The sequence below is a fragment of the Pseudophryne corroboree genome, chromosome 3, assembly GCF_028390025.1.
Source record: "Pseudophryne corroboree isolate aPseCor3 chromosome 3, aPseCor3.hap2, whole genome shotgun sequence".
NCBI classification, from domain to species: Eukaryota; Metazoa; Chordata; class Amphibia; order Anura; family Myobatrachidae; genus Pseudophryne; species Pseudophryne corroboree.
In genome coordinates, this window is record NC_086446.1 from 285481447 (window position 1) to 285507647 (window position 26201).

A 26201-nucleotide genomic window follows, 5' to 3' on the forward strand; every position below is an offset into this window, starting at 1 on the left:
GCTGCATCTGTAGGCTTTATGTATATGCCTCTTTGGCAATCTTATAGATGATTAAACACTGCTGGACCCATATTACCTTTTCGTGGGGCACCCAGTGTAGCAGACTCCTCTCTCTCTGTTTTAGCAGACGTTTTCTGGGTAGGTTTAGGAGTCCGCTTTCCGTCAGAGCCCTGTGATCTACTGCTTAGGGTGACCAGCTGCTCCTTTTCTAGTAAGAAAGACAAATACATAAACATTGTCTTTTCTTTTCTTTACATCCCAGGCAACTACATATATGGTTCATTCAAAGAAGAGAACGTGAACATGAGACACTTCACCAGGTTTAGGCTACATGTGCATTAGGAAAATGTAGAGCTAATATTGTCCTATCCTATCTTGGTGTTAGCAATTTGTTATAGTGCATGCTTTTTCTAACCTATTGCTCCCTACAAGGGACATGGAATGAAAGAAAGCCAAATCATAACACACACAAATAAAATATAAGCAGAAACTTCACAAGTACGTTGGTGGTAGACAAGAAGGTGGGAGAAGAGACATAGGGTAGAGAGGGCAGTGCTTATGAGAGCTTATTGCTATTTCCATCACAGCTGTAGGCATCTACTGTATTGTAGATAAGGAAGTACAAAGCTCTAACTAGGGAGCCTCAGCTTTCCTTTTTCCCTTCCTGACAGACTCGACTAATGCTGACCTGTGTCGGTTGTGCTGCTCTCTGAAGGTGAGGGGGGTTCCATCTCTAAGATCCTCGGTATTGGAGTCACTTCTGATTTCTTCTTCTCATTATTGACTTGAGCTTTCAAATTCTCTACTGCAATTATACAAGGGGCAAAAGGACTTAATTGGTTATGAACATTCACATGAACACATTTCATAAACCCTCTAAGCATTTCCCTAAAAGAAGAAATGTATTTAACCATTCTGTTGCCTGAGAGGACAACTGCAGTGGCTTCTGTCTCAGTCATCATTTTACAAACCTCCAGAAACTTTGGCACATACAGTACACACATAGTGCTTTTTATCAATGACAAATACAGTATTGCCACCTTGCTCAGAATTAGAGAAGTAATGCAGAAACCTCTGTTTTGTATTTTACCTCATACATTTTGCAGCCTGGAAAGCAAACTGCACAATATAGCTGCCTTGCATTCCTTATTATATACACATCCTGCATCAAAGGATAAAGTATAGGTGAAAACAGTACCTCACTAATTAACCCACTCTACTTCAGTCAGTCACCCACTGTACACATGAAACATCTTTCTGTTAAGATATTTACTATTACTGAAGCATACCTCCCAACATGACCCTCTCCAGGAGGGACACAATGCTCTGCTTCTGGACTTTTCTCTTAATGTGTGATTGCCGGCACCTGTTTAGAACAGGTAATGGATAAGAAAGGGAATTCAGCGCGGGGGATGGCAATCATAAATGAAGAGAAAAGTCCAGGAGCAGAGCATTCTGTCCCTCCTGGAGAGGGTCATGTTGGGAGGTATGCTGAAGAGCACAACCTGTCCTTTGTATTTCAAGTGTATTTTTTAAAGAGCTCTTTCACATGTGTATAACACATAAACCATTAGCATTTACTATAATTTTTCAGGTGTCCTTGTAAAAGGAAAATGTGAGCCTTTCCACTGTAGTTTGAAAACATGGGTATGTAGTGCTAAATGCGTGCATTAACCCTTTCACGCACACCTGGCAATCTTTCAGGCGGCTTCTGCATTTTTCTGTCATGTTTTTATGTATCAGTCAGACAAACAACTGTGTCCATGGCAACGGAAATAAGCATCTCTAGCTGGTAAATACAAGGGTGGTTCAATAGGTAAGGTAACGAGACCTCTCACAAGTGTAATGTTCTATATTCTAATTTCCCGCCAGGCTAGAGCAGGTAGACCACTGCTTCCCCTCACAGCCATTAGACTGCACCTCATAACAGTCATACTGTCCAACATCAGTAATATGACGGTGGTCAAACATGGTCAAACCTTGAGGTGCGTAGTATCAGGGGCATCACTAACCTTGGTGACACCCAGTCTGGGTGAAATATCTCATCAGTGTGCTGCTCAAAGGGGTGTTGCCTCATTGGAAAAGGGAGTGGCCTTGCGGCTTGACCACCATTTTTATCACTCCTGGGGTCCCAGAAATGCTGGGCTGCACTTGGAAACAGTCAGTCTGCAGTGCCGGCTCCTACACTGTGCAGGAGCCAAATTTGTCGAGATGTACATTAATAGTATTATATCATGAAAATAGGTTTGGGTTTGGTGCATTGCCTTTGAGAACAACAGGACAGACATTAAAGATGGGTAGCAATCCGGGAGACCAAGTCATTCCTGCCGTTATTAAAGGCAGTGCACCAATCCCTGTTTCCGTGATAAAACGTCATTACCGTACACCTCAACAAACTGGTGATGAATTTTAGCTGCTAATGTGCCCTTTAGATGCAGAAATCTGATGACACTATGCACCTCAGTGTGTGACCATGTTTCCGCCAGCCCCGTCATCTGACAACTGATGTTGGGACAGTATGACTGATATGAGGTGCAGTCTAATGGCCAAAGGGGAAGCAGTGGTCTACCTGCTCTGGCCTGGTGGGGAATTAGAACAAAAATAGAAAACATTACACAAGTGAGAGATCTTATTTTCTTTACTTAGTAAACCACACTCGTACACAGCAACAACAAAAAAGCACAGAAGGGACCCGGAAAGGGAATGGCTATTAGTTTTTGTTTTATTTTTTTAGTTTAATAAAATCATAGATTTGGTGAAAGAAACCTGTCCCACAGAACCAACTGAATTAGTGTATCATAGCTTTTAGCTCCAGGAGTTTGAGGTCCCTAATTCGGTACAACCTACTCACTGATAAACCTCTTCTTGGCTATCAGAGTGTCTTGGTCTCCCTGGATCACATGTATTTGGAGAATGTATTCCTTCCCAGGGTCCAGACCTCCTACTGTCACTTTGGGAGTTTTGGTTTTCAGCATTACCTCCTGCTCAGAGTCACCTAAAATGATAAAAGGGTCTTTTGGTGAGTACCGATTTAGGGAAAATTCCCAGCGTCCTCCTCATCCTTACCTGTCATTGGCTTTACTAGAACTTTATAACCATTGCTAAGTCCCTCTGTCTCCTTCCATTTCATCTGGAGCCTGTCCTCAGCCAGAACTGCCAGCCTTATTCGTCCGGAGCCTGCACATTGGATGACAAATAGTCACTTTTTATGTACAAAATGATGAAATTTAGGGACATGAGCATCAGAGACTTGCAGTGAGGTAAATGTCTCACGAGGCACTGGCTAGTACCAGAGCCAGATTTACCCACAATATATGAGCCCAAGGGTACATGTGGGCATTATACACAGGTGCAGCAGTATATACTGCTGGAAATTTGGTAAGTTTTGCTCAGAGATGTGTGGACAGGATACACAGGTGAGGCACTGCCTCACCTGCCATAGACTTTTTACTCCAGAGTTTTGACTATAAAAAATAAAAAATTATTACAAAGAAGATATTTCTCATATATTCTATCATACTGTACTTTACATAGTCCGAACTCTAGCGTATACGATCGTATGACAGGAAAGGCTCTGCCTCACCTCACTGCACGTCACTAATATGCCTACTATAACCCAAACTGGGCTAATCTAAATAATGCTAGAAACAGGATGTACATTTTAGTATATTTTATAGTAATTTGTCATGCAAAATACAATGGATCACATAAACAGTCATGCAAAATACAATGGATCACATGAACAGAGCAGACGTAAGTCTCCCATGACCATTAGGTTCACCTAGGTGGCTGTCTTCTGTTCCAATTGCTAAAACACTAAATGGGTGACATAGGGCCTAATTCAGCTTCAGTTGTAGTTTTGCAAAAAAATTGCAAAACTACAACTCTTTTCTTTAACATGCGGGGAGTGCCACCCAGCACAAGGCAAGGCCGCCCCGCATGCTGGGTCCTGCACCCACACTAACATGCGAGCACATCACTATACAGCGATGCACTTGTATAATTAAGGTAGCCCCATGCCTACGCCACCTATCAGCGTAGGCAGTTGGAAGACTGACATATTTTGGGTCGCAGCGGCTGCATGTTGACATCACGTAGCTGCCGCGGCCCGTCCTTTCAATGGTACGGACACGCCTCCCTTTTCTGGACCACGCCCCTAAAATGTGGCATAAACGCCCACAAAATGCACCATACATGCCACATTCCTGCCCCCATCCAGGTCTTAAACTGTGTTCTGAAGAGAACGCAGTTTAAGAACTCGCGCATGCGCTGATGTGCAGAAACCACTTCTTAGCGATTTTTGCACATTTGCGGCTGAAGCGGAATTAGACCCATATTGTATAACTTCTAGTGTTTTTAATTCCATTTTAGCACCCCCACACAAAGCACTGGCTTTACACATGAATGAGAAGTAGCCAGCAGTTTCTTAGCATTTGGATGCTGCACTTCCATCTCAGTGTTAAGCTGGAAGTGTGGTGGGTGCTTTGCCGTGCTGTCACAGCTATATGACACACTTCCAGTATAGGAAGAAAGAATATTCCTCCCGCCTGCTAACTGAGGGGGTGGAGGTGTGCATCAAAGGGTGTCTCAACTAGCCCAACACTGTCCACAAAACTTATTGCACATGCTAAGGCAACCTGTAGCAAAACATTTTTTGTGGAAATACAAGTCCTAGAATTCACTCCAATACAGAATATTTACAAGGGTTTGCCCATAGAAACTAATCAGATTTTACATTTAAATTAAATATAGCCGCTATTGGACTAATAAAAGCTAATATGATTGATTGCTGTTAGTTAAAAAGAAAAGAAAAGAAACTTCAAGTCCCTCAAACAATATATCCTTTTACTCCCACTAATCAATCATTCAATAGAAACATTTCTTCTGCATAAAAATGAGGTTGAGGTCATTGTGACACCTAGTGGCGAATTCAGAGAATGCAGGTCTCTAGACATCTTCATTGTAATGCAGAATTAATGGGCCTGAGAACAGCTGTCTGTGTATATGCAAACATCCACAATCAGTACTGGTGAAAGAAGATAACATGAATATCTCTGTACTAGTATCATAATTACTGCATAAGTGCATGGTTATGGAGCGCTATTACACATATAGTTGAGTGAGAAAGGACAGGAATATACACAGCTATTTCATAGAACTCAGGGGGTGATTCAGCAGTAGATGGATTTGCAAAGCGCAAATCCATCCACTGAAAATGCAAATGCAGAAGGAGGTGTGAGACAACTCCAAGCTGTACTTGCGATCCCAGTGCTGCGACGGACGGTCACAATGTTTTCCACAGATAGCCAGCTGATACCCCTTTTCCACTATTGATGCGGGTCGCAGCCGGGAGCCTGACACTGGAGCTACTCAGCTGCGACCCGCATCAGAGCCCCCTTTCCCACTGCACTCACCCAACCAGGCATATTGCCGGGTTGGTGATGCTCTGGTGACGCGGAAGGGGCGGCGCTGGGAGATCACATGATCTCCCAGCGCTGCCCTTCCATACAGTGTAAAAGGGTGCCGTGTCGCATCGACATGGCTTCCATTTACACTACAACCCTACCTGGATCATTCCCGTGTCCTACCCAGGTAGCTACCCGTGTAGGATTCCCGGGTCACTTGATCCGGGTTTTTGCAGAGGGACCCTTTACCACTAGCAAAAAAACACAGGTAAATGCGTGCCCCCTTGCATTTACCTGTGTTTTTTTAGCTAGTGGAAAAGGGGTATTAGTAAGCCTCAGCTTACTCAGGCTGGCCATCACAGGGCGCCTTGCAAGGTCAGTAAGTATGTGTCCAGAGATGCAGACCCCGGCCATGCCACTCCCGGAAAATGGGAACGGCACACCCCTGCTTCCGGAAATGCCGGCCGCCCCCCGAATGCCTATGCCTGTCAATCAGGGAGATGCAGAAGGTGGACTGCGTATGCTCACTCAGAACCTGTACTGCATATGCGCAGAGAGGGTCCTGCGCTTGCGCACATTCCCAATAATCAGGACTCTGCATGGGCATTTGCATTAGCTTCTAGTGCTGTATCGGGCCCTCAGTCCACCCCTACTTTAAGTCAAGTGCTACATAGGACATTTTTGAACTTCACCATACACACTCCAGTATGGCATCTGTGCAATATGTCCTTTTAGAGCCATCAAAATATATTGTACTGTTTATGTTTTGAGTGTAATGGCTCTGTATCATCAGACCATCCATCCATTCAATGAGAATGTTTATTTGATTGTCTGATTGTGATAAACTCCAAAGCCACTAAATCGATTGCTATGCGGTTTTCACCATTGTACAGGTCATTTTCCCAGGCAGGTTTTAAGTTAAGTATCACCACGATTGATCATCAGGGGGCTGCTCTTGGCCAATCCAAAGCAATACCGACCAATCAAAACATTGCGGCACATGTGTACGGTGATAGACTTATGTGTAGGTAAGCATAGTTAATTAGTGCTTATTTGTGCTACCATCTATAAATGTAGGTCAAAGAGCTATACATTTTATTATTTTTTTATAAATGTTTTTATTGAAAGACCAAGAAAATAAACATTACAATACTCATTTGCAATAAACAGACATTACAGATCACTACATGAGTTTACAATAATGTTTATAATGTCCAAGTGTTATACCAACAACAGATATCAGACACACTGTACTTAATAGAATTTGATGGCAGATAAGAACCACTTGACCCATCTAGTCTGCCCCTTTTTTTTACCATATTTAATGCTCTGGACTATCAGTTCCATCAGTTATACCACGGCCGGCTCCAGGCACGTTCCTTAGAAGCGGCAACGCTGGGTGCCGACTCCTAAGGGCAAGTGTACCTGGCACTGAGGGAGGCACGTGTACCTGGCACTGTGGTTGCATATTATGTGTATCTGGCACTGTGGGGATACGTGTATCTGACACTGTGGGGGAATGTTATGTATATCTGACACTGGGGGCATATTAAACAGTGTATCTGACACTGTTTGGGCATATTATGTGTATCTGGCACTGCACTGCTGAGGGCATATAATGAGTATCTGACAATGTGGGGGCATATTATGTGTATCCGTTACTGTGGGGGCATATTATGTGTATCTGGTACTGTGGGGGCATATAATGTGTATCTGGTACTGTGGGGGCATATAATGTGTATCTGGCACTGTGGGGGCATATAATGTGTATCTGGCACTGCTCTGCTGGGGGCATATGTGTATCTGGCACTGCTGGGGGCATATGTGTAACTTGCACTGCACTACTCGGGGCATATGTGTATCTGGCACTGCTGGGGGCATATAATGTGTATCTGGCACTACTGGGGGGTGTATGTATTTGCCACTACTGGGGGCGTATGTGTATCTGGCACTGCACTACTGGGGTCATTATGTGTATCCGACACTATAATGGAGACATTATGTGTAAGGAACATTACTATGGGCGTTGTGTGCTAATTGTGTGTAGAGAGGGTGTGAAGATAGATTTATTCACAGTTTGATTATATAAAGTTGTGAGGCCACGCCCACTTTTCCTGGTGCGCTCACATCTTCAGCGCGCGCATGGGGGGGGGGGGGTGCTTCAAAACTTTCTCACTCGTGGCGCTAGTAGGCCTGGAGCCGGCCTTGATTTATACAGTCTAATAAAAATATGATGTCCGACTCTCACATATTGAAGACAATTCAAATATCTGTCACAGGACAGTTAGCATCATACAAGACTGATCGTAGATGTGTTAAATTTAGCACATCTACGATCAGTTTCTCTGACATACGGGGGGACGCCCAGCACAGGGCTAGTCCACCCCGCATGTCAGGCCCTTCCCCACTCCCCCCCACACGGGTGCAAAAGCATCGAACAGCAGTGATGCTTTTACACCTGGCGAGTAGCTCCCTGCCTGCGCAGCCTAGCTGCGCTGGAGGCAGCTACCCGCCGCGTCCCAGTTTGCAACACAGGTGTGTCCGGACTACTGCTGGTGCGGGCCATGGTGGCTGCGTGATGTCACACGCAGCCGCCATGGCCCGCCCCAGCATTAGTCCGGACACGCCTGCGTTGTCCGGACCACGCACCACCAACGGCGTTATAAGGCCACTGGCACGCCTCGTGACTGCCTCTGCCTGTCAATCAGGCAGAGGTGATCGCAGCCCTGAGATGCTTTCACATCTCACTGGGTTTCACGGGGTGTGCACGCACTGTCTGCCCGCGCAATCCCCAAAGGACTTCAGACTGCGATCGCTGTCACTGTAGCAATCCAATCTGAATGAGCCTCTATGATCAGCCTCCTACAACCTTTTGCCACTCGATGACCTTCTGTCAGGATTCCAAATTTCACCCAAACATCAGTAAATTGTATTTCACTAAGTGTTCCAGGGCATATTTCCTAACCTGCTACCAGAATACCCTAAGGAAAGGGCAGTTCCAAAAGTAATTATATAAATCTGTCACACTGGATTGAAAGCGAGGACAAGAGGCCGAAAAGGACATTCCTGCCAGAAACTGGCATTGGGGGGAGAAGTGTACCTTAGAAAAGATGTTCAAGAACAGTTCTTGATACTGGATCGCTGGAAATAAAAATTCGAGAAAATTTTTCAACAGAATTTCACAAGCTTAAGATGGGATATCCTGCTTCCATTTGCTCAACCCCGAATGCACCTCCTTATGTTTCATCTGTAATCTCTGAAAGGAATAGTGTCCTGATATTGCCCATCTAGTTAGCGGCTCTGATAGGAGCATTGTGTCTAAAGTATTGTTAAATTATTTTTTTCACTGGTTCGTTTTTGTTGAGATTTCACAATGTCTAGGAGAAAATCTTCACTTGGTCCTGACAGTGCTGCACGTAAAAGTGGCCACATTGGGGGTAATTCAGACCTGATCGCTCGCTAGCGTTTTTTGCAACGCTGTGATCAGGTCATAACTGTGCATGTGTATGCATTGCAATGCGCAGGCGCGTCGCACGGGTACAAAAGCAGTTCATTGCCCTGCGATGAGTTTGTGTGAAGAATCCATTTGCATGGGTGATCGCAAGGTGATTGACAGGAAGATGGCGTTTGTGGGTGTCAACTGACCATTTTCTGGGAGTGGTTGGAAAAACGTAGGCGTTCCCAAGCGTTTGCATGGTGGGTGTCTGATGTCAATTCCAGTCCCGGACAGGCTGAAGTGATCGCAGCGGCTGAGTAAGTCCTGGGCTACTCAGAAACTGCACAAAATGTTTTTGTACCGCTCGGATGCACATGCGATCGCACACTTGCTCAGCTAAAATATACTCTGCGGTGGGTGGTGACTATGTGAACGCAGGACTTCAAAAAACAGCTAGCGAGCAATCAGGTCTGAATTAGGCCCATTGTGAGAAGAAAGGAGGTTAGCCTGGAGAAAGAACATCTCCTCTTTGAGGACCGAAAGAGACATGCTTCTCAGCGTCAAACAGAAATTCTGCAGCACAGAAGTACCCACCTATCCTTGCAAAGAGTGCAAAACATTTAATGTATAACACATTTTCGCAACACCCTCCACCCCACCCTGTCCTGACTATTTCTGTGTACAGGGCAAACCAAAAATTAAAACACTGTGGTTCTTTTTTTTTTTTATCCAGAATGTCCATGTGTAGAATCCATTCCTATAATTGTCCTATTGTAAAAGACATTACAGTTACACTACTTCAATGTACTACCATATGTGCAGGGGGTGTGGCAGAGTGGGCTAGTTCCTTCCTGGTATTGCTTGCAATGCTGCCTAAACTTAGCCCCCACATCTCCAGCAGGCAATCGATTGTCAAGGGTATCTGCTCTGTTCTGAAAAGAGCTGGGTGGAGTCATCTTCTGGGTGGCCCAAACTTGGTGATTGCAGGCTTCAGGGGCACATGCTGTGATGATACCTCCTCTTTTCAGAGCAGAGTGAGAGCCAGGGAGGCTAAAGTGGCAGCACTGGTCCCCTGTCTGTTTGGCTTTGGGGCTCGGGTATTCTGCCTCTGCATCACTGGATCCCTCATACGTTGATAATATCACAAAATCGTGACAAAGTTGCTTCCTTCCCCATTGAGTTGGGATGGCCATTCAATGGTTCACCATCACTGGTGCTATCACAACCTTAGAATAACGTCAAGAAACTAGCCACGGAAAACCATTGATGGTATGAACCATTGCTGGGCATCGATCCTGTGGGACACGTGACCACGATCGGCCAATCAAAAAATGAGGGTGGAGTGTGATGGGTGCCCAGCCTAAGCACCATGGGAAAAAAAAACACCCAAAACATTGCTGTATCACCATTAGATCTCTGCCATCACTGGTGGAGAAACACTGGACCTCTGTCATTGATGGAAAAACCATTGACCATCAATGCTAGCCATCAGTAGTTGTTAACGATCAATGATTGACATAAGGCCTAAAACAATGTCCCCTCTAGGCTGTGATCTCTGGAAATTAAAGTTAAAATCTAAGTCTTAAAGGCCGTACAGGCGGGAGATGTGGAGGGAAATGTGTGCTGAGCGAAGGGGGGGGGGGGGGCAGTGGTGAAATGAGCGACCTGCTAGATTGTGCTTGCTGCATGCAGGTCAATCTAGCACCGGCGATAGCGATGCGCGGCTATCGCCGGCACCCCTACACACAGAGCGATGTGATCTTCATTTCTAAGCTATCTAGTCAGATTGCTTAGAAATTAAGTAAACGTCGCTCTGTGTGTACCCTCCTTAATGATATTGCATGGTTGCATGGAAAATCTGTTGTTCACTGAAACCTTGTCCAATGGATTTCAGTGGAGTTCAGTTTATAACAATAATAATAAAAATACACAAGTGATGCTAATATAAGTAGAAATGCCTGTAAATAATATATGTAATAACAGCAACATTATATAATCACATATAATGGGCAATTATGACATTATCAGTTCAATGTTAATTATGAACACAGGTGTATTATAAATAATGCACATCTTTATTGGAAATGATTACAGATATAACACCACGAAATTCTGAGATATGTATTAAAGCACTTGGCCTGCAGCCTTGTGTTAATACTGTGTCTGGTCACAGAGGAGCCTTATAATCTACAGAAGGGTATATGCAATATATCACTTGTATGGTTTCCGAACGTTGCAGGAATATCTTCCAGATACTGTTTGAGTTTCCAAATGAGCAATGACTGTCACTAGTAAGGCTAGGTACACACTTTAACGATGATGGGTTGACGTAGCATCGGGTGGGGGGTGGGGGGGGGGGAATCAGGAAACAGGCGTGTCATGGCCATTTTCAGGGCTGGCAACGTCGCCTGCGTTTCATGCGAAACAATTGAATTGGGGCACCACACATGATGGACAGCCTTGCCCTGTGCTGGGCAGCCACCAGTATGTGAATGGAACAATCACAGTTTTTGCTAGCAAAACCTGCGATCAACTTTGAATAACCCCCATTATCCTTTATACAGATGTGACCACATACATCTAGTCTCCTGGTACATTAAACAGACCTTTTAGTCACTCCATGCTGTGGTGTAACTTGGTAGCAACAAGTGTTATTTTGTGTGACTTTTTCCATTAAAATGCTTTTTTTCGCAAATCGGATGCACAAGCTTCTTAAACTGCTTAAAATTATATGTGGCATCCCTGTATTCTGTGTGCATCTGTGGCTGTATCTGCATACAAAATGCTGTGCTACAGAGTTTTACTAGTAAACACCGTAACGTATAATCTCATATGCAGATACAGGCGCAGGTGCACACGGAATATAGTCATAGTGCATATAATTTTAATCAGCATAATCTGCTTGTGCGTACTATATGCATTACGATGCGAATGAGAAGCATTTTCTGCAAACAAAAGACACCCGATGCTAATGGAGTTGCATGTGATCTGTCAGCTCACTCATGCCAGTCATCTCCCGCAGCATGGCGTATTGAGGCAAGATGTATGAGGACACATCTGTATGCTATACCTACACAGCGTATTCCACGGGAAGCAGCTCCAGTCTGTTTGAAACAGCTTTAATATACAGAGCTGCAGTTCATGGCTAAAGGAGGATGACCAAAGTACACCAAAGTTATCTGGGACTTTTATATTGTCTTCATAGTTTTATTTATATTATAAAATAGTAATAAGCTCAAATTTAGTTATATTGCCATTTGTGTGATGATCTTAAAGTGTGTATTGTGTCTGTGATTTTATTTGTGTGTTTAAGATACTTGAATCAATTTTTTCCTTACTGTACTGTACTGTAACCATTTCCTTTTTCGGATTATGGAATAAACTGCCTTTCTTTGTGTCTGCCTGGGAAAACCTTGCGGCTCTGCTGGGAATAGGGAAGAGGTGCCGCTGAAGGAGGAGGTAAATCTGACCTGTACAACAGAGTACACACTTGTCATGGTATAATAATAATTTTATTTATATAGCGTTCTTGCTCTAATAGGATTTAAGGCGCTTATAAAATTTGGGTGTAATGCTGTGCAGTACACAGTGTATGGGTGTAATGCTGTGCAGTCTACAGTAGGTATTTTCCATTCTCTAGGACTCCTACGCTTGTGTAAACATCAGGTGTGAACGCAGGGGTTCTGAGTACTCAGAAACCCCCCGATGGTCCAAATACTTTCTTCTGAGACGTTGACAGTTGTGTCTCTATCTCAACACTAACCACAACTAGGATTGCCACCTCATCCCTTTAATTCTGGACACATTAATTACACAGGTTCTGTGGCTGGCTGATTTCAAGACTCCATTTTACCTGGTTTTAATCAGTCACAGGACCTGTGTAATTAATATGTGTCCAGAATTAAAGGGATGAGGTGGCTACCCTAACCGCTACCGCAATTGCATTGCAGCTTCCGGAAGCTTTGATCAGCAGAACTCAGTCTTTGCATTAGGAGGAGCGTGGGAGCTGCAACGCATGAGCCGTCTCAGCCAAAGCAGCTCCCTCTGCACCTCACAATCAATATGCAGTGCCTTGGCCGCCGTCTCCTCCTCTTGGCCCATGGTATGTACAGTATGAGTATGTTTGTATGTACCATAGCCTGTGTGTGGTGTATGTATGTACTGTACGTACAATAGCCTATGCGTGTAGTGTTTTAGGCATGTGTGGGCAATGTATGTGTTTGTATGTGATAGTGTATTTAGTGACATATGTTTATTATATACACACACACACACACACCAGTGATACATAATTATATATATGCATATATATATATTATCTAGATGGTCCAGAATAACTGCCCAAATACATTGCAGAATAGGTATACATAAACATTTTGAAAATACAGTATGCAACATTCGAGCTGGTGCACCAGACCGCCCCCCCCCCCCCCTTCTTCTTTTTTTTTTGACGTGGGGGGCATTTTGGCGGCCTGCACTGGACAGTTTAGAAACTGCCCTGTATAGTAACTCCATAATACACATTTTACAGAACATATCATTTTTTTACTCCTATTGTAGAAACCCCTGTTTACAAAGAAAAATGTCTCCTGGATGCTATGAAAGAAATCCATCAATCTTCTGCAAACAGTACATCTAATATTTCAATTACAAGAAAGCAAGAAGAAAAGGATCTGAGCCATTAAGTGAATGCTGAAACTTGAGTCAGCGATTTGTCTCTTTAACAGAACAGTCAGCTGATAGTTAAATTAGCTGCAAAATCAGAGTATTTCTTCTTGTTTCCAGGCAGTGAGAGTTGCTAATAGAGAAGAAAGTTTCTGCCTAGTTTCTGAGCCATATCAACTGCCAAAATGTTTATTTTTTTTAAATAGTAATGCTATTACTTTCTGCATATTTATTACATCAAATAAAACAAGCAATATACATCTCATACATTATTCACTCAATACATTGGGGCTGAAACTAGGGGCTTAATTCAGACCTGATCGTAGATGTGCTAAATTTAGCATATCTACGATCAGTCACACAGACATGCGGGGGGAACCCAGCACAGGGCTAGCCCGCCCCACATGTCTGGCCCGACTCCCACGCACAAGTACAAAAGCATCGCACAGCGGCGATGCTTTTGTACTGGAAGAGTAACTCACTGCCAGCGCAGCTCCTGCATGCTGGCAAGGAGCTACCCATCGCTGTGAGGGTCACAGCGGCTGCGTGTGACGTCACGCAGCCAACGCGGCCCGCCCAGCGACGCCTCTGCCTGTCAATCAGGCAGAGGCGATCCCAGGGCTGAGACAGCCGTCGGATGTCTGGCATGCACCGGCGCATGCGCAGTTCAGACCTGATCGCTACTGTGCGAAAACGCACAGCACGGATGAGGTCTGAATTAGCCCCTAAATTGGATGCATATGCTACACCCAAGGAACATCTCTAACTCAATCCATGGTGTGTATCTAGTGCTGCTGAGACACATGTCCAGCACCACTGAAGCATGTTACCTGACATGTATAGGTTATATATTAATCATCATGTCATTCTGGATAAATTCTGTCATCAGATGTGTAATTATGAGTTTCTGCGCTCTAGGAACAGAGGGCCTAATTCAGACCTGGTCGTGGAAGCAATCACAGGCCTAATTCCAGTGAGGTGTGCGCACGCACAGCAGCCACAATGCGCGTGCACACACAGCGAGATGCAAAAACATCCGGCCAGGGCATAGCCACTCCCCACCTTGATTACGTCTCCCCAGCACGTCAGATCTCTCAGCGGCCCTAAGTGTACTTGATGTGATATATTTGAACTTCACCAAAGCGTACAATATTGTTCTAAATGACAGGCTGGTACATAGAACAACACTGATACACAGAATGGTAAATGCTCAAAGCAATTTATTGGCCCATCACCGGGGCATATAATGGAGGAGAAATTCTGGACTAGAAAAATAGACAAATTTCCCCCCAGCACAGCACAATGGACTAGCAAATAAGACATAAATCCTACATGATAAAAGCATCAAGATCCGGTGCGCACCCTGGATCTCCCTGCGCAGCGAAAAGTGGGTGTGGCCTTGTATGAGGGGTGTGGTCATGTGCATAGAGGGCGTGGCCTCGTAGGGATCTCAAACTCGTAACTCCGGGGGCGTGCCCAGCATCTCCGGCAACCACCTTATGACGCCACTGGATAAAAGCAATGCAGATATCTCAGGTACCTACATTTGCTAACATACTTATGATAAGCCCCCAGCCATGGCAAGGCATTTCTAGTCTGGTGGTCCTATGCTACGTGATAATAGAAATTACTTTTATGTATTTCTAAATTCAGAGCCAACACACCTGGAGGCCAGGGACGTGCAGCGAGGTAAATGGCTCAGGGGGCACTGGCTAGTAGCAAAGCCAGATTTACATGCAATATATGAGCCAAAGGGTACATGTGTGCATTATACAAAGATGCAGCAGTGTATACTGTTGGAAATTTGGTGAGCTTTGATCAGAGATGTGTGGAAAAGATAGGCAGGGGAGGCACAGCCTCAATTGACAGACTTTTTACTCCAGAGTTTGACTATAAAAATGATTAAAATAATACAAAGATATTTATAATATATTAGTTGTATTTTTCATTATATATATATATATATATATATATATATATATATATATATATATACACACAAAGACAAACGAGGCGGCACTCAGAGTCTTGTAAACAGTGTCAAACTTGTATTAAGTTTGACACTGTTTACAAGACTCTGAGTGCCGCCTCGTTTGTCTTTGTGTGTATCCAGGGGTGACCCCCCAGGGGAGGGCACCTGAGCAAGTCGGTCCTGCGGGATTTCTGGAGTGCCGGAGCATTTTGGTTGTTATATATATATATATATATATATCCATCCCAGAATTGCCCCGTCACTCCTCCAAAGCAACTGGCTGTGGTGCCCTTCCTTGTGGACCGGCAGGCCCACCAATGTAGAACCAAAGAAATCAGGTGGCACTCACTACCCAGTGATATTTGTCACACGTGAGCATAGTTTATATACCAGGTTCATCTGCACCAGACTGGTTCTGTTAAGTGGGTTTTAAACGATTATTTAGGATTTTAGATGTCTATGTCTTTTTGTGTTATGTTTGACTATTATATACACGTTTTTATTGACACTCTAGCTCCAAGTGAGCGCTGTTGAGAAGTGTGTCATTTTTTCACATATGTTCAGTGTTTTTATATTGACAAATTTGTGCCATGTTTTGTTTGTATTCACAGGGCTCCCAGTGCGTTGCCATGGTGACCGGCGAAGCCTGAACGTGTCACTTCCGGTCGGGCGGTGACGTCGAAGCCAGAAGTGCGGGCCGGGAGACGCCGAGACACGCCGTGGTCCACGCAGCTGGGAGTCGTGATGGTGGGGGTAAGTGGGGTCATTTAATGGTATTTATACACTGTATTTTGCATTGTTGAACTGTCTGAGGAAGGGGATACGTCCCCGAAACGTTACCTGTTTCACAATAAATTTCTTCACGGAGTGAAGTTTGTTTTCACTACAAGCCACAAGTCTGTGAGTGCCACCTGATTTCTTTGGTTCTACATTGGTGGGCCTGCCGGTCCACAAGGAAGGGCACCACAGCCAGTTGCTTTGGAGGAGTGACGGGGCAATTCTGGGAAATATTTGGCTCCACGCTCTGCTGCGGTGGATAAGTTCGTTGAACCAGCCCATGGCACCCTCCCACAAGACCTCCTCCCTCGGAGTTTTAAATTGATTTTATTCATTCACTTGAAGCACTTTATTTGCACGGTTTTGGCACGCCGGTGATTCTCACAATTACACACTTGGTCTGGTGCAGCACCTGGACGGTCACAGAGACAAAGGATGGCCACTTCAGAAGGTGAAGGAGATTTTACATCATTCCTACTAGAATGTGACAATTATGAGACTCTCAGCTTCTCAGATATAGACGCTGAGAAAATTTTACATAAAGACAGGGCTTTGTCTGAAGATTACGTGGATTCTTGTGCTGACGCGTATCGTGAATTATTTAAAATGAAAAAAAGAGAAATGGACTTTCTCTACCACAGTCGCACCTTATCTGATTACTACCGGGCAAAACAAATACCCCGGGGGTTCAGGGTTCATAATATACCCACTATTGGCCGATACAACACCATCTTTTGCAAGCGCTGGATATCAATTCTCAATAAATGCTCCATGGACCTCATGTTGCTGGTCATTGAGGAATCCACGAGGGAGCTAAGATCAACAACAGAGAAGATCAGCGCATTTGAAAAGGAACATCTGACCACCATGACATCCGACAAGTCCACAGACTGGGTATCCAAATTACAGACCCAACTGGACGAATATAAAAATAACTTGGTGAAATATAAGAAAGAAAAACACAGGAAGGTGGTCACTGACTACGCCCAACACCGAGTTTATACCTGGCTTGGGCAGAGTAATCAGACCCGTGGACGTGGCCGGGGTGCCGGCAACCTGAGAAGACCACAACGGGTCCGCTTTTCGAGCACCTCTGCAAGCGATAATGATGAAATGGGAGCCACGGGTACCGAAGCCAGACATACCGTGACCCCTTTAGCGGCAAACACCCGGGCTGTGGCCTCTACCCTGGGAAGACCAAAACAAGACGGGACGGCCAAATGATGAGGCAGAACAGTAGGAAGACCACCCAAGAATAGAGCCACTTAATTTTTAACCTGTCCTCATTGTTATGCACACCAGTGCCAGCAGGAATGTACTGGTGTCTGAACGGAGAGGGATGCAAAACAAATGAACTCACAGACAGACTGGGGAATATGACATTACATACACAGAAGGTGATAGGGTAACAAAATGAACACAAAGTGAACAGAGAAGCCCAAAGGCTAAGAAACTGGGTGTCTCACTAGTATTAGGAATGCTCAGATGGAAAGAAGCGAGATGTTGTGATTCAATACGTAGAGAACCCGAAATGCTGTTGCTAAGGGCAACAGCAAAACCCTAAAGGGTTACCAACGGGTGTGGCAGTAAACTCCTTGGTCAGAGATGGAATAATAGACACAAGGAGAGTCTCCACAATCCTAGTCTTCACTTGCAGTGCACTGGTTCAGCTTACTGCCACTAAACTGACACCTGAACACCTTGCACAGTGAGAAAGGATTTTGGCAGGCAAGTCTGAGAATACAGCCGCAAACTTGCTAGGTTCACAGAGTAGCAAAAGAACCCCAGCAGGTTAAACGACTGACTCCAGTCTTACTGCTAGGTCTGGATTGGCAGAGTGTAATACCAAATCCCAAGGCCTATTTGCAGTAAGCAACAAACAAATACAAAGTTTACACAGTACTAGCTAGCTTTCAGGAACTGACTAACCAACAAAGATTCAGCAGCATCTGCCTAACCTGAGAAGAGGGTTTATATAGCAGGTGCTGTCCACGCCCCACTCAGACCTCACAGACTGTGAGCACAAAAACCAGCACCGGATCCCCTGCCGTGTACAGAGCCTGTAACCACTGCACAGCAAAAGACCCGAACCGGAGTATCAGCTACGCTCAGGTTACTCCACTAGCACTTGTCTCCCGGTTGCCATGACGACGTGGCAGCACAGAGCAGGAGACCCTAACACTCATATATCCTTCAGGACTCTGAACAACGACTGCTCAGTAAGGGACTCACTTTCATTCCCACCAATTACATGGATCCATTTAAATGGAAGGTGGAATCATTTAAATTGGCACGCTCACTAAAAATTAAAGAACACTTCTTTAAACATCCCAAGGTGAACACTGAACCAGCACTACCTAGCCGCATCTCTAAACTGGGAAATCGCTCCAGATTCGACCCACAGTCCAACAATGCCACCCTGAAAACCTTTCATAGATTAATGGATGGCGCTACGGGAATTAGAGCACCAGCGGTGAAGCACAATTTGTCCAGTGATGAATGACAAGCATTAAAAAATCTACAACAGAGGACTGATATCATCATCAGGGCCGCCGATAAGGGCGGCTCAGTAGTCATTCAGGACACGTCCTCATATGTGGCAGAATGTGATAGGTTGCTTAGTGATAGCAAGACATATTGTCAGCTTGATCATGACCCCACACCGGTCTTCAAACAGAAGCTTGATTTGTTATTGAAACGAGCGGTTGACGAGGGGTTAATATCACAGGTAATTTGTGACAAGTTATCTACCAAATGGCCGGTGGTGCCATTATTCTATACCCTGCCTAAGATCCACGAGGACGCACAGAGACCACCGGGGAGACCCATCATCTCTGCCCGGGGGTCTCTGTGCGAGCCAGTGGCTGTGTTTCTTGACACATTTCTGCAGCCATGTATTCAAGCCACTTTTTCTTATTTAAAGGATACGAACATGTTGTTAGAGAGATTAGCTGGGTTGGGACTAGTTCCCAGTGAAACCACCATGGTAACATTGGACGTGACCAGCCTCTATACATGTATCCCCCATGAGGCTGGGTTGGAGGCGGTTAGACGGCTGATCACGGGCAATGGCCTCTATGCGGGTCCTGATATCGATTTGTTTATTGAGCTGCTCACCTTCACACTGACGCATAATTTCTTTTTGTTTAATGGAAAATTTTACAGACAACTAACGGGCTGCTCGATGGGGTCCCCGGTGGCCCCATCGTTTGCCAATTGTTTTATGTGGGAGGTGGAGCGGGATTTGTTCTTTGTAGACGTGAATATTTCAAGTAAAAATTTACTTTATTTCCGCTACATCGACGACCTCCTGATCCTGTGGAATGATGACACACAAAAATTAATATCGATCATTTTGAAACATAACAACACTAATGGTCCTATTAAATTGACTTGGACATTGAGCAAAACTGACATCTGCTATCTGGATGTTCGGATTCAGCTGGTAGAGGGGCGGGTTGAGACAGCCCTTTATAAAAAAAAACACGGATCGCAATACCGTGCTCCGGGCAGAGAGCTCCCACCCCAAAGCAATGATCCGCAGTTTGCCCTATTCCCAACTCCTTAGGGTTTGCAGAAATAATACCAATCCCACCACACGTGAGGTGCAGCTAGAAGAGATGATAATGAAATTCAGTGAGAGAGGATATGCTTTATCAGAACTTAAAAAAGCACGAGATAAAGCTCTGAATAATTTTCAGAAACGCACCAAGCAGCGCCACACAACACTGCCCAGGGAGACCATTCCATGGGTGACTGAGTATAATGCCAATAGTCCCGCTCTGGTTAAGCAAGTCAGGGGCATGTGGCAAATGGTCACCACGGACCCTGATTTAAAATGTTTTCAAAACAGCAGACTCATGGCGAGCTTTGCGAGAGGGAAAAATTTGAAGGACTTGGTTGTCAAGACCGACATCACGGGCTTTGACGCCAAGAGTGAACCCAAGCATTTTTTAAGTAAGAAAAACGGATGTTTTAAATGTCTGGGGTGCACGACATGCTCATTTTTCTTAGTGGGCGAAACCTTTCCTCATCCCCATACGGGCCAACGACTGAAAATTAGGTGGCCACTCACCTGCACTTCCCGATTCGTGATCTACATAATAGTGTGCCCTTGTGGGCTCTATTATGTGGGCAAAACGGAATGCCAATTGAAGGTTAGACTTACCCAACATAGGTCCGCCATACGGGCAGCCCTAGTATCAGGGACTAGTGACCAACCTGTGGCCAGGCATTTTGCCACACAGCACCACACGTTGGCAAGCTTAAGATATAGGGCCATTGATCACGTTCCAGCGTCCATAAGGGGTGGTGACCGGGGGAAAAAATTGTTACAGCTAGAATCCAGGTGGATTTTTCGCCTGGATTGTCTAGCCCCCAGAGGACTAAATGAGTCCCTAGGACTAATTAACTTCCTCTAGGTCATTTAATACTCATGTGAGTCCATATACTAAGGTTGATATCTTTTTAGAAATGTGTGAAAAATGTTCTTTACAAAAAATCAGTCCCTGCTAATTAATCATGTCTTAGAGGGAGCATGTCTTGCACAGTCTTATCACATGGTTCTGGTATAGTTATTATTTTATGGTATTTATACACTGTATTTTGCATTGTTGAACTGTCTGAGGAAGGGGATACGTCCCCGAAACATTACCTGTTTCACAATAAATTTCTTCGGAGTGAAGTTTGTTTTCACTACAAGCCACAAGTCTGTGAGTGCCACCTGATTTCTTTGGTTCTATATATATATATATATATATATATATATATATATATATGTGTGTATCTATAATTTAGTCAAAACTCTGGAATATACGTAAGTATGATAGGAATGGCTCTGCCCCACCCCACTGCACGTCACTGTTGGCACCAAGCACAAAAGTATGTACAATGAAGGAACAATGCTTAATGAATGGAATATACTGAAATTAGGTTGAAACTATTATTGTCTAACAAACCATTTTGTGACAAAGGGCCTAATTCAGATTTGTGCGTAAACTTGATGGGCACTATAAAAATTTGTGCCACCCTGTAAGGCAGATGATCCTCTCCTACTGGGGTGACTTGTCCTTATCCAACCCTGTGGGACAGGAAGCTGCTGACTTCCAGGTTCGCTACTTCCTACTTCCGATTTTACGTTCCCCCTTTGTGTCATCACAATGCCCACTGACACGTTTCTCTTTTGGTGGTTTCTTCAGAGGTGCCTGAAGAGTTGCCAACAGGTGTCTATGCATGAACTGGATGTAGAATCTGTAACCAGGTCTGCAGTAGGATTGTATACACAGCCTGATATGGAGTCTGATCTCCCAAGGATTGGACAAGGGTGCCCGACTTTGCTATCATTTCAAATACTGTGCTATATAAATGACAGTTAGAAGTTAATTGATTACTTTGGACTTCAACTCCCCCCCTTCAATAAGGCTACATTGGCAGCTATCACACAGAGGCTTCCTGGGGATCAACGCAATTAGAACTTATTAAAGGACGTCCTAGATGGACTATGTAACTTGAAACATTTCTGCATTTTCCATAACGTTCACAGATTATTAAGTATGGCTACCTCAGTCACAGTATAAATCAGTGTTCAGGACACGGTCTTTACCATAGTCTGTTTCTCTAGCACTGTTTTCTGTTCATGCATTAACATGCAGACCTCTCTCCAGCTGGGACTGTGCCGCCTACAGACAGCTGCCGTGTACTGAGGTGTAAATAAGGGCCTGTGACAGCATCAGAGCAGAGAAAAGACAGAGGCGTGATGGGTGTACCTGAAACCAATACATGAAGACAAGAACTTTGAATAAGAGGAGAGAAAGGACCATTCCAGAGAGACTGGCGGGAAAAGAAATCAAAGAGGAAATAAAAGTCGGATGTAGGTAACAGATGTCTGGTCCAATCAGTCTCCCACCTCTATCAGAGCAGAAAGAGCCACAGACTGTAAAATGATAGAGCACATTTCACTACTGGCTGATGACACACAGCTGGAAGAGCCTTGAAGACTGATATCAATTTTATTTTAATACCAGTTTGAGCTGTCTCAGTTCTATCAGCGCCTATGGACACACTAACTGAGAATGCCCAGTCTCATCATATCTAGGTGGCTAAGCAGCTTTAAGCGTGGTCAGCTCAAGACAAGCCAGGAATATGAAGTGTGGTGGGATGTTGCTGGTCCAGGGTCTAAACTACATTTCAAAGTGCAGAAGAATTCACAGAAGATCTGAAAAGGGATATTGGGAAACAAGCGCTCCCTCTATCTCCATTGGGCGCGAAGATGAATAGTCAGAGCTCCCATTATGATTTTAGCCTGGGGGGTGTGACATCTCCTCTTCCTTCCATCTCCACAAACAGACTGAATTCATTGTCCCCAAATAACTACTACATATTTCATTTCCACAAGAGATTAACTCTTTCATTCCACTTCAGTCAAATTAGGGAAAATTCTGAGGGCGTATTGTAAAAGCACAAGTTTAATTACATAAATTGACATATAAAATTAAAAATTAATAGGTCTATCTAGCTATCTGGAACTTGTCAGGGTGGGAAATATTTGAGATAGTTTTGTTCATGAGGGAAGGTATTTTTCTATACACAGCAAGCTTCCTGACAATAATCCTATTAATATGTTCTAATCATTTCCATTAATAAGGAACAGAACATGTTGGGTACGCTATACTGGATTTTTATCATTATTAGGAAATAACTGTTGGAATTGCTGAACTCTCTCCCATATTCATATACTGTAAGCTCTCTATTCCCAGGGGCACAGACAAGCAGCAGAACTCCCAAGAGAATAAATCAAGATACGCATTCTTAATTTCTTATATGATGTAGACATATTTTCTCTTACTAAAAAAATTATGTAATAAATGAACTCGAGTCATATAGGCTTCTCTATTTAGCTCTATAATTTATGGTTCTACCACACATTTGTGGAGAACAGATGTATCCATTAAGCTGGGTACACACCTATACAATCCGTGTCCCGATCACCCGATATCGAGTTAAAGGGACAACTATTTATAGTTATGAATGTTGTACCGTTGCAAGAGCGTTAGCCAATAAACAGCTTTTAATACTTCTGCAACACCAGGATCGGGAGGTCGCATTTTTTACTGTTTAATATTTTTCGGCCTGACCTCCTGATCCCTTAGAGGCTCCTACACACTGAGCTATTTTAGTACAGTGTGTACAAAGTTCGCAGGGGGCTGGCAGCAGGTCAAACTGGGGACCTTTTGCTTGGCTGATCGGGGAGCGTTTAACCCAATCAGCCGGGTATCAAATAGGTGTGTACACAGCTTTACACTACAACAATATTACCAGTGAAGAGATCCAGCAGTAATGCTGACCTTGTATGCAGGGAACGCCATAATCATTTACATTAGGTATGCAGATAGACAATTATAATACAGTATAATGCTTATGTACTAATACTGGCACTTTGTGCTTTGCTGTAAAATGTAAAACATCAAGTGTTATCAAGGTATGGGGCCTTTAAAACATCTGAAAGTCATTTGTAGTTAGTCTATATGAATAACTTGTAGTTTAGGTTTAGTGGTTCTTTATTGAGTTGTCAGATGAGCATCCTCGCAATGACACATGCACAACGTTTCAAGGTTGTTCCAAATACATATACAGCACTGCCTTTCCCTACCCCTATGGGACCCCTGTCATTGTCTCAGGTTTTCCCTCCTGAGTTAATAACTCCTGTGCTCATCCAATCAGCATTTGCTCCCCTGCAGGTTAGACCCCTTAATGTGAGACAGAACAGGAGAGTTTTCTACAGACCCTTGCATGACATAAAGGCATTGGCAGATTGCAGAATACAGCATTCTGCATGGTTTAACCATTACATCTCCAGTAAATGAATAATAAAGGAAATAGAATTTATATTATATGGTTGTGGGTCACATCCTTATACTGTGTAGCTTGACATCTGAAATTTCATCATTTATTCACACTAGTATAAACATTTATTTGTATTTGTGAATGGAACATTATAAAAAATAAAAGATACTGTTAGATACATTACCATTTTGACAAGTTAATCTCCTATATACTCTACCCTATATACTCTACTCTGGTAATCTTCACTAACATCTGCCCTTTGCTAAATTGTTTAATATTGCCTGGAAGTGCCGTTAATAACACTCATGAGAGAACTTCCGCTCTGTGCCCACTTACAACATAGATCCCCCTTTGCAGAACAAGGACAGCCTGTCCGCGGAGAACAATTAAAGAGCTCATCTCCATCTCCCACTTAGACACACGCTGTTCACAGCTGGACTTCTAACCAGTCTCAGAGGTCCCAGACAGTGTGACATTCACAGGTCCAAATGTCGTTCCTCAGAAACAGCCTAAGAATGTATCAGGAAAGAGTTATCCTGTGTCTAATTGTAGCACAGCGGGTGACCAGAGGTTGCACGGAAATAAACAAGATTTGTAGAGTGCCCTAACTCATCCTCAATGAACTTCCTTTGAAACTGTAATTCTGACATTTTAAAATGAAATGTTGCCAAATCCAAGTGTGTAGACATTCTGAATGTGTCAACATTTCATCAGTGTTGACATGTTAAATGTTATATACAGTGAGTGTTGACATGATGAAAATGTGCTCTTATGACCAAATCCATAAAATCCAATATGCAGGTCAGACGTAATTGCAATCGCATTGCTTGCATTGAGAATAAGGCATACATTTGTCCATATGCAGAGTTGAATGCATGTATACGACTGCACCATCCCAGTCTGTACACTTGGTTTCATAGCCATAATCCTAATTAGTGAGCACTTGCATCAGATGCAGAGGTCTGTCTAAAAACAGATGAATCTCTGAGTAAGCACAACCCTGCATAACTGCAATTCAACAGACACTCCCGCACTCTGCCTACATGTGAACATCCATTACCACCCAGTCACACCCCTTCAGCCACGAGTCAAGGGTGTAGCTACCATAGGTGCAGGCAGTGCAGCTGCTATGGGGCCCAGAGCTGAGAGGGCCCACCTTCCCTGTCACAGTTACATATGTTATATACATTTTTTCGCCATTGGGTGGTACGTAGGTGTCCTTTCAAACTTTTTCCTTGGGGCTGCACTATATCTAGGTATCCCATGGACCTGCTCATTGTAGTGTGGTATAAAATGAACTGGAGGGCATTTTAATGTTATATAATATGAACCGGGCCACTGTAATGAGGCACAATATGAATGAGGACTATATATAATAACGTGAATTGGGGGTACTGTGTAGCATAATGTGTACTGGCAGCTCTGAAATGTGACATAGCGTGAACTTAAGTACTACTGCGATTCATAAAGAAACTAGGGCACTACTATGGGGCATAACATTAAATAAGGCTCTGCTATGGTTCAGAAAATTAACTAGGGCACTATTATAGGGCATAAAATTAACAACTGCTGCGGAGAGGTGTCTCTCTAGAAGCATTGGGACGGGACCCTTCAAAATGTTGCTATGGGGCCCATAAAGTTCTGGTTACGCCCCTGCCACGAGTGCCACTGAGTTGCATATGACTCTGAATTGACTGTAGATGTGTGTGTTAACTTAAGTACATAAAGTTTTACTTGAGGCAATAGAAGTGCTGTGCAATAAAGAATTGGTACTAAAAAAAAAAAGCAAGTTTGAGAGTCTTGAACATGTTGGCAAAATTAATATATGCGGACTCCTATTCCCATATTCAGGTGTGATGCTCACATTTATCATGAGTGGTTCACATTCAACAATCACTTTGAAAATGTTCTATAAAAAGTACTCTGTTTTAGCTTAGATACCAGTGGAAAACGCAGGATTTCTACAAAGGGAGTTTCCAAATGCAATCCTCAATTCTGCGGAACATTGGAGCAAGTGTGGGAGTCTGGGGGAGCGGTAGAAGAACCTAGTAATGACCCTGGACATAAATGTAAACATTGGTGTTTTTATATACTGGATACTGTT

The 26201-nt window shown here is 43.9% G+C and overlaps 1 protein-coding gene across 6 annotated transcripts in view; it reads right to left on the minus strand.

Moving 5' to 3' along the window:
* Positions 1 to 26201, minus strand: part of COL20A1 (collagen type XX alpha 1 chain) — a 295073-nt gene that overhangs the window by 261071 nt on the left and 7801 nt on the right. For all 6 annotated transcript variants that reach the window (XM_063959238.1, XM_063959233.1, XM_063959236.1 and 3 more), the window contains exons 3-6: positions 3067 to 3177; positions 2852 to 2995; positions 689 to 805; positions 77 to 208 (exon numbers count right to left, since the gene is read on the minus strand). In XM_063959238.1, the coding sequence (XP_063815308.1) occupies positions 77 to 208; positions 689 to 805; positions 2852 to 2995; positions 3067 to 3177 (504 nt within the window). The remainder of the gene's footprint in view (positions 1 to 76; positions 209 to 688; positions 806 to 2851; positions 2996 to 3066; positions 3178 to 26201) is intronic.